Here is a 12,363-nt window from a genome sequence, read left to right on the forward strand (position 1 = left end):
CCTTACTTTCTGAACGAAGGCTTTTCTCGACGAATCCTATGATCTCGTGTCCTTAGACACACCCCATTATAGTTTTCCTCCGTGGCATCATCGGGACGGGAAAGACATTCTTTCTCGCGATCTCATCGATTAAGGAGTAACGCCTTCGCGATTAGTGATTATTTTCAGACTTAGACTTTGTGAGTACGTTCTGTTGTCATCCCGTTGGCCGCGGATTCGTTATTGAGCCCGAGAGCATCGTCACTAGTGTCGCGAGTGCCGAACCGCCGTGATCAATTGTTAAGACTGTAATAACTCTATCATTGCAATAAACTACGCCTGTGTACCGTAGTGCCTACCGTATCAATGGCTAATCCTCGAGAAGATTCATTTGACGCCCACAACCCCATTTCCAGTGATGACCCGACATCAGAAGTGGGATCAGAACGGTTGCGAACGCTGGAAGGGCAGGTCGCTGTCATGAACAACCTAATTCATACGCTAATGCAACGACCAAATACGGGAATCACCAAATTACCACATTTTATCCCAGAAGTCGCAGGCGCCGACCCAGCCGCGTGGTGCGCGGCTGTTAGTAGGGCCCTGCAAAACAACCCCCTGCGAGAGGACGCGCTACACTCTGCCTTAAGTGACTCTCTACAGGGTTCTGCAGCACATTGGCTGGCGCGAACGGTGGGAAACGGAGAAGTTACCTGGCCTGGAATTAAGGAACGATTCCTTACACAGTTCGGTGGCCGAGAGACGACGTCCTCATCGTTAATCAAGGTATCCAGGGAACCGCGGGAAGCGGGCGAATCCACGGGGGCGTTTGCCGGCCGTGTCCGTTCCCTCCTACAGACGCGGTGGCAACATTCTACGCTAGACGAAATACTTAACGCTGTCACTCTCTACATATTAATTCCACACGACCAACGTCTTAAACGATTGGCCCTCACGAGCGATATCAGAACGGAGGACCAATTCCTGAGCGAAATGCGACCCTTCTGTTACGAAGAAGAGTCGACATTTTCGCCGAGATATACACCGGCGGAACCCGAAGCTAAGCGACGCAAGTTATCGGGCCACCAGACGAAGTGTCACTACTGTGGTACTCTCGGACACAGAATAAAGGACTGCCGCAAGAGGATGCAGAACGAACAGCAAAGGGATGCACGACGCCAGGAAGGAAACCGACCGGCCGCACCGTCCAAGGCGGTTTGCTACAGGTGTAACGCGGAAGGCCATATCGCACCTAACTGCCCGGCGCGACGGGACGGTAGACCAGGCCCCAAGGATGAGCGTAAAGTCAACTCCTGCGTGGTGGAGTCCCCAGCCGGTAGTTTAAGTCATCTGGGTGAGTCGTTCCCATTTTACTTCGATTCCGGAGCCGAGTGCTCATTAATTAGAGAATCTGTCGCTCCGAAATTCTCCGGTAGGAGAACGACAGATATAGTAGTTATGCGAGGAATAGGAAACACCTGCGTTAAGAGTACATCCCAGATCTTATCTACGGTACGCATTAACTGTTTTACATTGGAGATAACCTTCCACGTTCTGGCCGATAGTCACCTGCATTATGATATCATGATTGGCCGCGAGATCTTAAGCCAGGGTTTTGATGTAACTATTACACGGAATAGCGTCGATATTTGTAAAACGAAGACTATTAATGCCTGTAGTAAAACCCCCGAGGACGAGATCAATATCAATGCGGTTGACACTGACGTGGTTGGTAATGATAAAAGTCGGTTAATTTCTGTCCTCGCGAAATTCAAAGATTCATTCATTACGGGCTTCCCACGTACTCGCGTAAGCACGGGCCAGTTGGAAATACGGTTAATCGATCCTAATGTTACCGTGCAAAGAAGTCCCTACCGACTTAGCGAAGAAGAGCGTAGGATAATGCATGAGAGAATAGACGAGTTAATTAGAGCAAAAATCGCGAGGCCGAGCAACTCACCGTTCGCGAGCCCTATCTTACTTGTAAAGAAGAAAGACAGCTCAGATAGACTGTGCGTAGATTTTCGGGCATTAAATAAAAATACGGTCGCGGACCGGTATCCCCTACCCCTCATCGCGGATCAAATCGCGAGATTGCAGAAGGCGAGATACTTCATTAGCCTGGATATGGCCAGCGGATTCCACCAAATTCCCATTCATCCTAATTTGACGGAATATACGGCGTTCGTTACACCCGACGGGCAATACGAGTACGTGACTATGCCGTTCGGATTGAAAAATGCACCATCCGTTTTCCAGAGGGCCATTCTCAACGCCTTAGGCGACCTCGCGTATTCGTTCGTTGTTGTTTACTTGGACGACGTCCTAATTATTGCCGACTCAGTAGACCAAGCTCTAGAAAGGGTGAGCACCGTATTAGATACCCTCGTGAAAGCCGGGTTCTCCTTTAACTTTTCGAAATGCTCCTTTTTAAAGACATCGGTACTCTACTTGGGATACGTAATTCGTAACGGAGAAGTCCGCCCAAACCCGGGTAAAATACAAGCCTTGAGTTCTCTACCTGCACCGTCGACCGTCACACAACTTAGGCAATTCATAGGTTTGGCCTCTTATTTCCGAAGCTTTATTCCCAAATTTTCACAAGTAATAAAACCCCTGTACGCACTTACCTCGAGTAACAAGAATATACCTTGGACGGATAGGCACGAACAGATAAGACAAAAGGTAATTTCCGTTCTGACTGACGCGCCGGTGCTAATGATATTTGATCCCAATTGCCCCATAGAATTACATACGGACGCTAGCTCGGAAGGATATGGAGCCATCCTAATGCACAGGGTCGAAGGAAAAAGTCGAGTAGTGGAGTATTACAGCAAAAGGACTAGCCCTGCGGAATCTAGGTATCGTTCCTACGAATTGGAAACGTTAGCAGTTGTAAACGCCGTCAAGCACTTCCGTCATTATTTACACGGACGAGAATTTCTCGTTGTCACCGATTGCAACTCCCTTAAAGCATCCAGTAGTAAGGTACACTTGAACGACAGGGTTTACAGATGGTGGGCTTACCTGCAAACTTTTACCTTTGACATTAGGTACCGGGAAGGTAAACGGATGGCCCACGTAGATTTCTTTTCGCGAAATCCCGTAGACTTGGATCGCAGTACGTTCAGCAAAATCGTAGAGAAAGAAATTAACCTAACCGAAATCTCCGACGATTGGCTACTAGCGGAACAACGTCGCGACCCACAAATTTCCGAGATCGTCGATAAATTACAGAACGAAGGGCTCGCGGAAGACGTCGCGAATACGTATGAGTTACGGTCCGGCACCCTTCATCGTAAAATACAGAGAAAAGGTAGAACTCTCTGCCTGCCCATCGTTCCGAGAGGGTTTAGGTGGTCTGTTATTAACCATGTGCACCAGTCCATTATGCACTGAGGTTGGGATAAAACGCTTGAGAAACTGTACGAGTATTACTGGTTCGAAGGAATGGCGAAGTATGTTCGCAAATTCGTAGAGAACTGTCATGCTTGTCGAGTTTCAAAGGCAAGTTCGGGTAGAGTACAAGCCGAATTACACCCCATACCTAAGACCAGTATACCTTGGCATACGGCTCATATGGACATAACGGGCAAACTAAGCGGTAAAAACGATTCGAAGGAATACGTCATTGTGTTGGTCGACGCCTTCACCAAGTTCGTATACTTGCACCATACCCGTAAGTTAGACTCCATGAACACCATTAAAGCGCTTAAGTTCGCTATATTTTTGTTCGGCTGTCCCTGCCGGATAATAGCGGATCAGGGAAGATGTTTTACGGGCAAAGAATTTCGAGACTTTTGTCAAGATAAACACATTAAACTCCATTTAATTGCGACCGGAGCTAGTAGGGTCAACGGGCAGGTAGAGCGTATTATGAGTACGCTAAAAAACATGTTCACAACAATAGAAACCACCGGGCGGTCCTGGCAAGACGCGATCGGGGAAATACAACTGGCCTTAAATTGTACCACCAACCGCGTGACTAAGTCAAGCCCGTTGGAACTACTAATCGGTAAAACAGCGAGACCCTACGGCTTATCCCTACCCGACAGTATCGAAAAAAGAGAGGTAAATATCTCCCATGTAAGACAGCAGGCGATAAAGAATATAGAAGCAAGCGCCAAATACGATAAGGATAGGTTCGACAAAAACAAAGCTAAAATAGTTAGGTTCAACCTTGGCGATTTCGTGTTACGTAAAAACGAGGAAAGAAACCAGACGAAGTTAGATCCGAAATTCAGGGGTCCATTCGTAATAGCCGAGATTTTGGAAGGAGGTAGATGTAGTTTAAAAACCTTAGACGGCAAACGATCATATAAGGACAGACACGACAGACTGAGAAAAATGCCAGAAGGTTGCGTCCCTGCTGAGTTAGACGTCTGCGGTGATGACAACGGCGGTGATAATAACGATGCAAGTACACTGACCTCAGAGGATCATTAACACTGCGTTGTGGTCATAGTAATACACCGAGTGGTTTTATGTGCTTTTTGTTGTAACCCGTTGAGTGGGGTTACGTGCTTTTGTTGTAACCCGTTGAGTGGGCTTACGTGCTTTCTGGGTGTAATGCACCCAACGTGGCAATATGATCCAACAAACTGAGGTTCACCGGTGTACGAAATCGAAAATGATCTGTTGTGTCATTACGGTCTGACTGGCGACTCACAGAACGCACCTAGCACTTTGAATACAAATTATAACATTACAAATTCCTATTCTCTTTTATTTTTCTGTTGTCAAACCTCCGAACGAAACTTTGTTATTGCACTGGACCCTTGACTTACTTGGACATTTAGTTAAATCGCAAATAATGTCAGTTGTATCGAATCTAATGTAAGAAATACGATATTTTAGTTACACACGAGGACGTGTGATAGTCAGGATGGCCGTGTCGGAGATGAAAGAACACCGGAGCCTTTGGAATTTTGGATAATCCCGCAACATTGTAACCTAGAGTCTACTATAGCTGTAATTGAACAATTGTAGTTATTCAACCCGATTGTAATTATTCGAGAATTGTGATAATGAGCTTGGGCTCGAGGCGACAGTCAGTCGCCGAACGTAGCCGCGGTCACGGGATGAACGCTTTGTCTAACAAAGGTATGAAGTAATTCTATAGCTCTCCTTAAAAGAAATATTCGTGGCGACACGCGACAGTAAACATTCCAACGGTTTCTGTCCCGTGGCTCGCCACACGCAGACCGTATTCTTCGAGTAAGATGATTGCCAGATGTCGATGCGTCTCCGCAGTACATGTTCGGCTAGCCCGAGGGCCCGTTATAAATCTTAAGGTTTAGTTAACTAAAGTCCTTCAAACAGACAAACAGTCTTTGTCCCAACTACGGGAAGATAGGGGAGACATGTTTTTCAACGAGCGGCGTCTCCCACTAGCAACTTTCCCTCGAGGGCGGCTAGCATCCTTTTCTAACCACCGATATGGAGATTAACCAATTAGCAGCAACACTTTCTGAACGAAGGCTTTTCTCGACGAATCCGATGATCTCGTATCCTTAGACACACCCCGTTATAGTTTTCCTGTGTGGCATCATCGGGACGGGAAAGGCATTCTCGCTCGCGATCTCATCGATCCAAGAGTAACGCCTTCGCGATCAGTGATTATTCTCAGACTTAGACTTTGTGACTACGTTCTGTTGTCATTCCGTTGACCGCGGATTCGTTATTGAGCCCGAGAGCATCGTCACTAGTGTCGCGAGTGCCGAACCGCCGTGATCAATTGTTAAGACTGTAATAACTCTATCATTGCAATAAACTACGCCTGTGTACCGTAGTGCCTACCGTATCAATGGCTAATCCTCGAGAAGATTCATTTGACGCCCACAACCCCATTTCCAGTGATGACCCGACATCAGAAGTGGGATCAGAACGGTTGCGAACGCTGGAAGGGCAGGTCGCTGTCATGAACAACCTAATTCATACGCTAATGCAACGACCAAATACGGGAATCACCAAATTACCACATTTTATCCCAGAAGTCGCAGGCGCCGACCCAGCCGCGTGGTGCGCGGCTGTTAGTAGGGCCCTGCAAAACAACCCCCTGCGAGAGGACGCGCTACACTCTGCCTTAAGTGACTCTCTACAGGGTTCTGCAGCACATCGGCTGGCGCGAACGGTGGGAAACGGAGAAGTTACCTGGCCTGGAATTAAGGAACGATTCCTTACACAGTTCGGTGGCCGAGGGACGACGTCCTCATCGTTAATCAAGGTATCCAGGGAACCGCGGGAAGCGGGCGAATCCACGGGGGCGTTTGCCGGCCGTGTCCGTTCCCTCCTACAGACGCGGTGGCAACATTCTACGCTAGACGAAATACTTAACGCTGTCACTCTCTACATATTAATTCCACACGACCAACGTCTTAAACGATTGGCCCTCACGAGCGATATCAGAACGGAGGACCAATTCCTGAGCGAAATGCGACCCTTCTGTTACGAAGAAGAGTCGACATTTTCGCCGAGATATACACCGGCGGAACCCGAAGCTAAGCGACGCAAGTTATCGGGCCACCAGACGAAGTGTCACTACTGTGGTACTCTCGGACACAGAATAAAGGACTGCCGCAAGAGGATGCAGAACGAACAGCAAAGGGATGCACGACGCCAGGAAGGAAACCGACCGGCCGCACCGTCCAAGGCGGTTTGCTACAGGTGTAACGCGGAAGGCCATATCGCACCTAACTGCCCGGCGCGACGGGACGGTAGACCAGGCCCCAAGGATGAGCGTAAAGTCAACTCCTGCGTGGTGGAGTCCCCAGCCGGTAGTTTAAGTCATCTGGGTGAGTCGTTCCCATTTTACTTCGATTCCGGAGCCGAGTGCTCATTAATTAGAGAATCTGTCGCTCCGAAATTCTCCGGTAGGAGAACGACAGATATAGTAGTTATGCGAGGAATAGGAAACACCTGCGTTAAGAGTACATCCCAGATCTTATCTACGGTACGCATTAACTGTTTTACATTGGAGATAACCTTCCACGTTCTGGCCGATAGTCACCTGCATTATGATATCATGATTGGCCGCGAGATCTTAAGCCAGGGTTTTGATGTAACTATTACACGGAATAGCGTCGATATTTGTAAAACGAAGACTATTAATGCCTGTAGTAAAACCCCCGAGGACGAGATCAATATCAATGCGGTTGACACTGACGTGGTTGGTAATGATAAAAGTCGGTTAATTTCTGTCCTCGCGAAATTCAAAGATTCATTCATTACGGGCTTCCCACGTACTCGCGTAAGCACGGGCCAGTTGGAAATACGGTTAATCGATCCTAATGTTACCGTGCAAAGAAGTCCCTACCGACTTAGCGAAGAAGAGCGTAGGATAATGCATGAGAGAATAGACGAGTTAATTAGAGCAAAAATCGCGAGGCCGAGCAACTCACCGTTCGCGAGCCCTATCTTACTTGTAAAGAAGAAAGACAGCTCAGATAGACTGTGCGTAGATTTTCGGGCATTAAATAAAAATACGGTCGCGGACCGGTATCCCCTACCCCTCATCGCGGATCAAATCGCGAGATTGCAGAAGGCGAGATACTTCATTAGCCTGGATATGGCCAGCGGATTCCACCAAATTCCCATTCATCCTAATTTGACGGAATATACGGCGTTCGTTACACCCGACGGGCAATACGAGTACGTGACTATGCCGTTCGGATTGAAAAATGCACCATCCGTTTTCCAGAGGGCCATTCTCAACGCCTTAGGCGACCTCGCGTATTCGTTCGTTGTTGTTTACTTGGACGACGTCCTAATTATTGCCGACTCAGTAGACCAAGCTCTAGAAAGGGTGAGCACCGTATTAGATACCCTCGTGAAAGCCGGGTTCTCCTTTAACTTTTCGAAATGCTCCTTTTTAAAGACATCGGTACTCTACTTGGGATACGTAATTCGTAACGGAGAAGTCCGCCCAAACCCGGGTAAAATACAAGCCTTGAGTTCTCTACCTGCACCGTCGACCGTCACACAACTTAGGCAATTCATAGGTTTGGCCTCTTATTTCCGAAGCTTTATTCCCAAATTTTCACAAGTAATAAAACCCCTGTACGCACTTACCTCGAGTAACAAGAATATACCTTGGACGGATAGGCACGAACAGATAAGACAAAAGGTAATTTCCGTTCTGACTGACGCGCCGGTGCTAATGATATTTGATCCCAATTGCCCCATAGAATTACATACGGACGCTAGCTCGGAAGGATATGGAGCCATCCTAATGCACAGGGTCGAAGGAAAAAGTCGAGTAGTGGAGTATTACAGCAAAAGGACTAGCCCTGCGGAATCTAGGTATCGTTCCTACGAATTGGAAACGTTAGCAGTTGTAAACGCCGTCAAGCACTTCCGTCATTATTTACACGGACGAGAATTTCTCGTTGTCACCGATTGCAACTCCCTTAAAGCATCCAGTAGTAAGGTACACTTGAACGACAGGGTTTACAGATGGTGGGCTTACCTGCAAACTTTTACCTTTGACATTAGGTACCGGGAAGGTAAACGGATGGCCCACGTAGATTTCTTTTCGCGAAATCCCGTAGACTTGGATCGCAGTACGTTCAGCAAAATCGTAGAGAAAGAAATTAACCTAACCGAAATCTCCGACGATTGGCTACTAGCGGAACAACGTCGCGACCCACAAATTTCCGAGATCGTCGATAAATTACAGAACGAAGGGCTCGCGGAAGACGTCGCGAATACGTATGAGTTACGGTCCGGCACCCTTCATCGTAAAATACAGAGAAAAGGTAGAACTCTCTGCCTGCCCATCGTTCCGAGAGGGTTTAGGTGGTCTGTTATTAACCATGTGCACCAGTCCATTATGCACTGAGGTTGGGATAAAACGCTTGAGAAACTGTACGAGTATTACTGGTTCGAAGGAATGGCGAAGTATGTTCGCAAATTCGTAGAGAACTGTCATGCTTGTCGAGTTTCAAAGGCAAGTTCGGGTAGAGTACAAGCCGAATTACACCCCATACCTAAGACCAGTATACCTTGGCATACGGCTCATATGGACATAACGGGCAAACTAAGCGGTAAAAACGATTCGAAGGAATACGTCATTGTGTTGGTCGACGCCTTCACCAAGTTCGTATACTTGCACCATACCCGTAAGTTAGACTCCATGAACACCATTAAAGCGCTTAAGTTCGCTATATTTTTGTTCGGCTGTCCCTGCCGGATAATAGCGGATCAGGGAAGATGTTTTACGGGCAAAGAATTTCGAGACTTTTGTCAAGATAAACACATTAAACTCCATTTAATTGCGACCGGAGCTAGTAGGGTCAACGGGCAGGTAGAGCGTATTATGAGTACGCTAAAAAACATGTTCACAACAATAGAAACCACCGGGCGGTCCTGGCAAGACGCGATCGGGGAAATACAACTGGCCTTAAATTGTACCACCAACCGCGTGACTAAGTCAAGCCCGTTGGAACTACTAATCGGTAAAACAGCGAGACCCTACGGCTTATCCCTACCCGACAGTATCGAAAAAAGAGAGGTAAATATCTCCCATGTAAGACAGCAGGCGATAAAGAATATAGAAGCAAGCGCCAAATACGATAAGGATAGGTTCGACAAAAACAAAGCTAAAATAGTTAGGTTCAACCTTGGCGATTTCGTGTTACGTAAAAACGAGGAAAGAAACCAGACGAAGTTAGATCCGAAATTCAGGGGTCCATTCGTAATAGCCGAGATTTTGGAAGGAGGTAGATGTAGTTTAAAAACCTTAGACGGCAAACGATCATATAAGGACAGACACGACAGACTGAGAAAAATGCCAGAAGGTTGCGTCCCTGCTGAGTTAGACGTCTGCGGTGATGACAACGGCGGTGATAATAACGATGCAAGTACACTGACCTCAGAGGATCATTAACACTGCGTTGTGGTCATAGTAATACACCGAGTGGTTTTATGTGCTTTTTGTTGTAACCCGTTGAGTGGGGTTACGTGCTTTTGTTGTAACCCGTTGAGTGGGCTTACGTGCTTTCTGGGTGTAATGCACCCAACGTGGCAATATGATCCAACAAACTGAGGTTCACCGGTGTACGAAATCGAAAATGATCTGTTGTGTCATTACGGTCTGACTGGCGACTCACAGAACGCACCTAGCACTTTGAATACAAATTATAACATTACAAATTCCTATTCTCTTTTATTTTTCTGTTGTCAAACCTCCGAACGAAACTTTGTTATTGCACTGGACCCTTGACTTACTTGGACATTTAGTTAAATCGCAAATAATGTCAGTTGTATCGAATCTAATGTAAGAAATACGATATTTTAGTTACACACGAGGACGTGTGATAGTCAGGATGGCCGTGTCGGAGATGAAAGAACACCGGAGCCTTTGGAATTTTGGATAATCCCGCAACATTGTAACCTAGAGTCTACTATAGCTGTAATTGAACAATTGTAGTTATTCAACCCGATTGTAATTATTCGAGAATTGTGATAATGAGCTTGGGCTCGAGGCGACAGTCAGTCGCCGAACGTAGCCGCGGTCACGGGATGAACGCTTTGTCTAACAAAGGTATGAAGTAATTCTATAGCTCTCCTTAAAAGAAATATTCGTGGCGACACGCGACAGTAAACATTCCAACGGTTTCTGTCCCGTGGCTCGCCACACGCAGACCGTATTCTTCGAGTAAGATGATTGCCAGATGTCGATGCGTCTCCGCAGTACATGTTCGGCTAGCCCGAGGGCCCGTTATAAATCTTAAGGTTTAGTTAACTAAAGTCCTTCAAACAGACAAACAGTCTTTGTCCCAACTACGGGAAGATAGGGGAGACATGTTTTTCAACGAGCGGCGTCTCCCACTAGCAACTTTCCCTCGAGGGCGGCTAGCATCCTTTTCTAACCACCGATATGGAGATTAACCAATTAGCAGCAACACTTTCTGAACGAAGGCTTTTCTCGACGAATCCGATGATCTCGTATCCTTAGACACACCCCGTTATAGTTTTCCTGTGTGGCATCATCGGGACGGGAAAGGCATTCTCGCTCGCGATCTCATCGATCCAAGAGTAACGCCTTCGCGATCAGTGATTATTCTCAGACTTAGACTTTGTGACTACGTTCTGTTGTCATTCCGTTGACCGCGGATTCGTTATTGAGCCCGAGAGCATCGTCACTAGTGTCGCGAGTGCCGAACCGCCGTGATCAATTGTTAAGACTGTAATAATTCTATCATTGTAATAAACTACGCCTGTGTGTACCGTATCAATGGCTAATCCTCGAGAAGATTCATTTGACGCCCACAACCCCATTTCCAGTGATGGCCCGACATATTTAAATATATTTTTCTACCTTACAATTTATCCACGTGTTTTCTCTGTTTACACACCGAATAACCTCAACACTCCCGTTGTCCTCCTGTTGTCCTCCTGTTGTCCTCCTGTTGTCCTCCTGTTCCATCGCCAGGCGTAGAAACAGGTCCGGGGGCCTGGCGGTCCACCCTCGAACGGCCGTGGTCGCGAGATGTCGACGCAGTGGGGACCACTTCACTACCCACGGCTGCGCCGGTACTGGGGTATCCCTCCCCTGCAACGTAAACTTTGTTACTTAAGTTTTTTATATCCATGTTTCTTGTTTTTTTGGTATTTTTTTTGCCGAGGTCGTCAACGGTGTGTCCTGTCCTGGTGCCGCTCACACTTCTTCACACCCTGATCCGGTCGGAGCTGGTGCAGGTGTGCCAGGGAGCCCCTTGTGATGAGGTGGTGAGTGGTCCTGACAGGCGTGGGGCCCACTAACTTCTCCGAAATTCTCCGCACCGGATCGGCGAACTGGCTAGTGCCGCGGACACCGGCCAGCCGCCACCCGACTATAAGAAATATCAGATCCATCGGTGTTTCCCAGGGTAGTCCTGTGTCCCGGGGGCTTCTGCCTGCCTCGTGCTCCTTGGATAGTCCCAGAAAAATGGCTTCGGTGCGCCTCCTTCCTCTTCGTCAGCGCCCGCCGAACGGTCGCCCACCCTTGTTCGTGCCGCGGCGACCGTTGCTTAACCTTCGTGATCGATGGGAAACTAGCGTTTCCACCGCGGCTAAGCGGGCGCTGACTGTCTCAACTAAGACCTGGATGCCCTCTGACCCTTACACACACACTCTCATGTACAGTGTAAATGTATCACTTCCCTAACAGTTGTTTGGTGTGGGTCTTTGCCTGGTTTAAGTAACATTATGATCTGTGCTAGTTTCCATAGTTTAGGATAGTATTGGATTCTTAATATTGCGTTGTAAATTATTGTGATTAGTCGTATCGCTTTTGGAGGAAGGTTTTTTAAAATTTTACCATTGATTAGGTCGATCCCTGGTGCTTTATTGTTTTTTTGTTTTCTCGATTATGTTTCTAATTTCTTGTGCTGCTGTTTTAGG

The 12,363-nt window shown here is 47.3% G+C and overlaps 1 protein-coding gene across 2 annotated transcripts; it reads left to right on the forward strand.

Annotated features, from left to right (window-relative positions):
* The first annotated feature begins 342 nt into the window (after nt 1–342).
* LOC126875183 (uncharacterized) lies at nt 343–11,081 on the forward strand. Of its 2 annotated transcripts, none has more exons than XM_050637940.1 (2): nt 343–1,333; nt 10,277–11,081. In XM_050637940.1, exons 1-2 carry the CDS (start codon nt 346–348, stop codon nt 10,294–10,296), a joined length of 1,008 nt encoding a protein of 335 aa, XP_050493897.1. In that variant the 5' UTR covers nt 343–345; the 3' UTR covers nt 10,297–11,081. The 2 variants fall into 2 exon arrangements, with proteins under 2 accessions (XP_050493897.1, XP_050493896.1); XM_050637939.1 differs by lacking the exon at nt 10,277–11,081 and adding an exon at nt 4,837–5,641.
* The last annotated feature ends 1,282 nt before the right edge of the window (nt 11,082–12,363 follow it).

Source organism: Bombus huntii, chromosome 17 (genome assembly GCF_024542735.1).
Source record: "Bombus huntii isolate Logan2020A chromosome 17, iyBomHunt1.1, whole genome shotgun sequence".
NCBI classification, from domain to species: Eukaryota; Metazoa; Arthropoda; class Insecta; order Hymenoptera; family Apidae; genus Bombus; species Bombus huntii.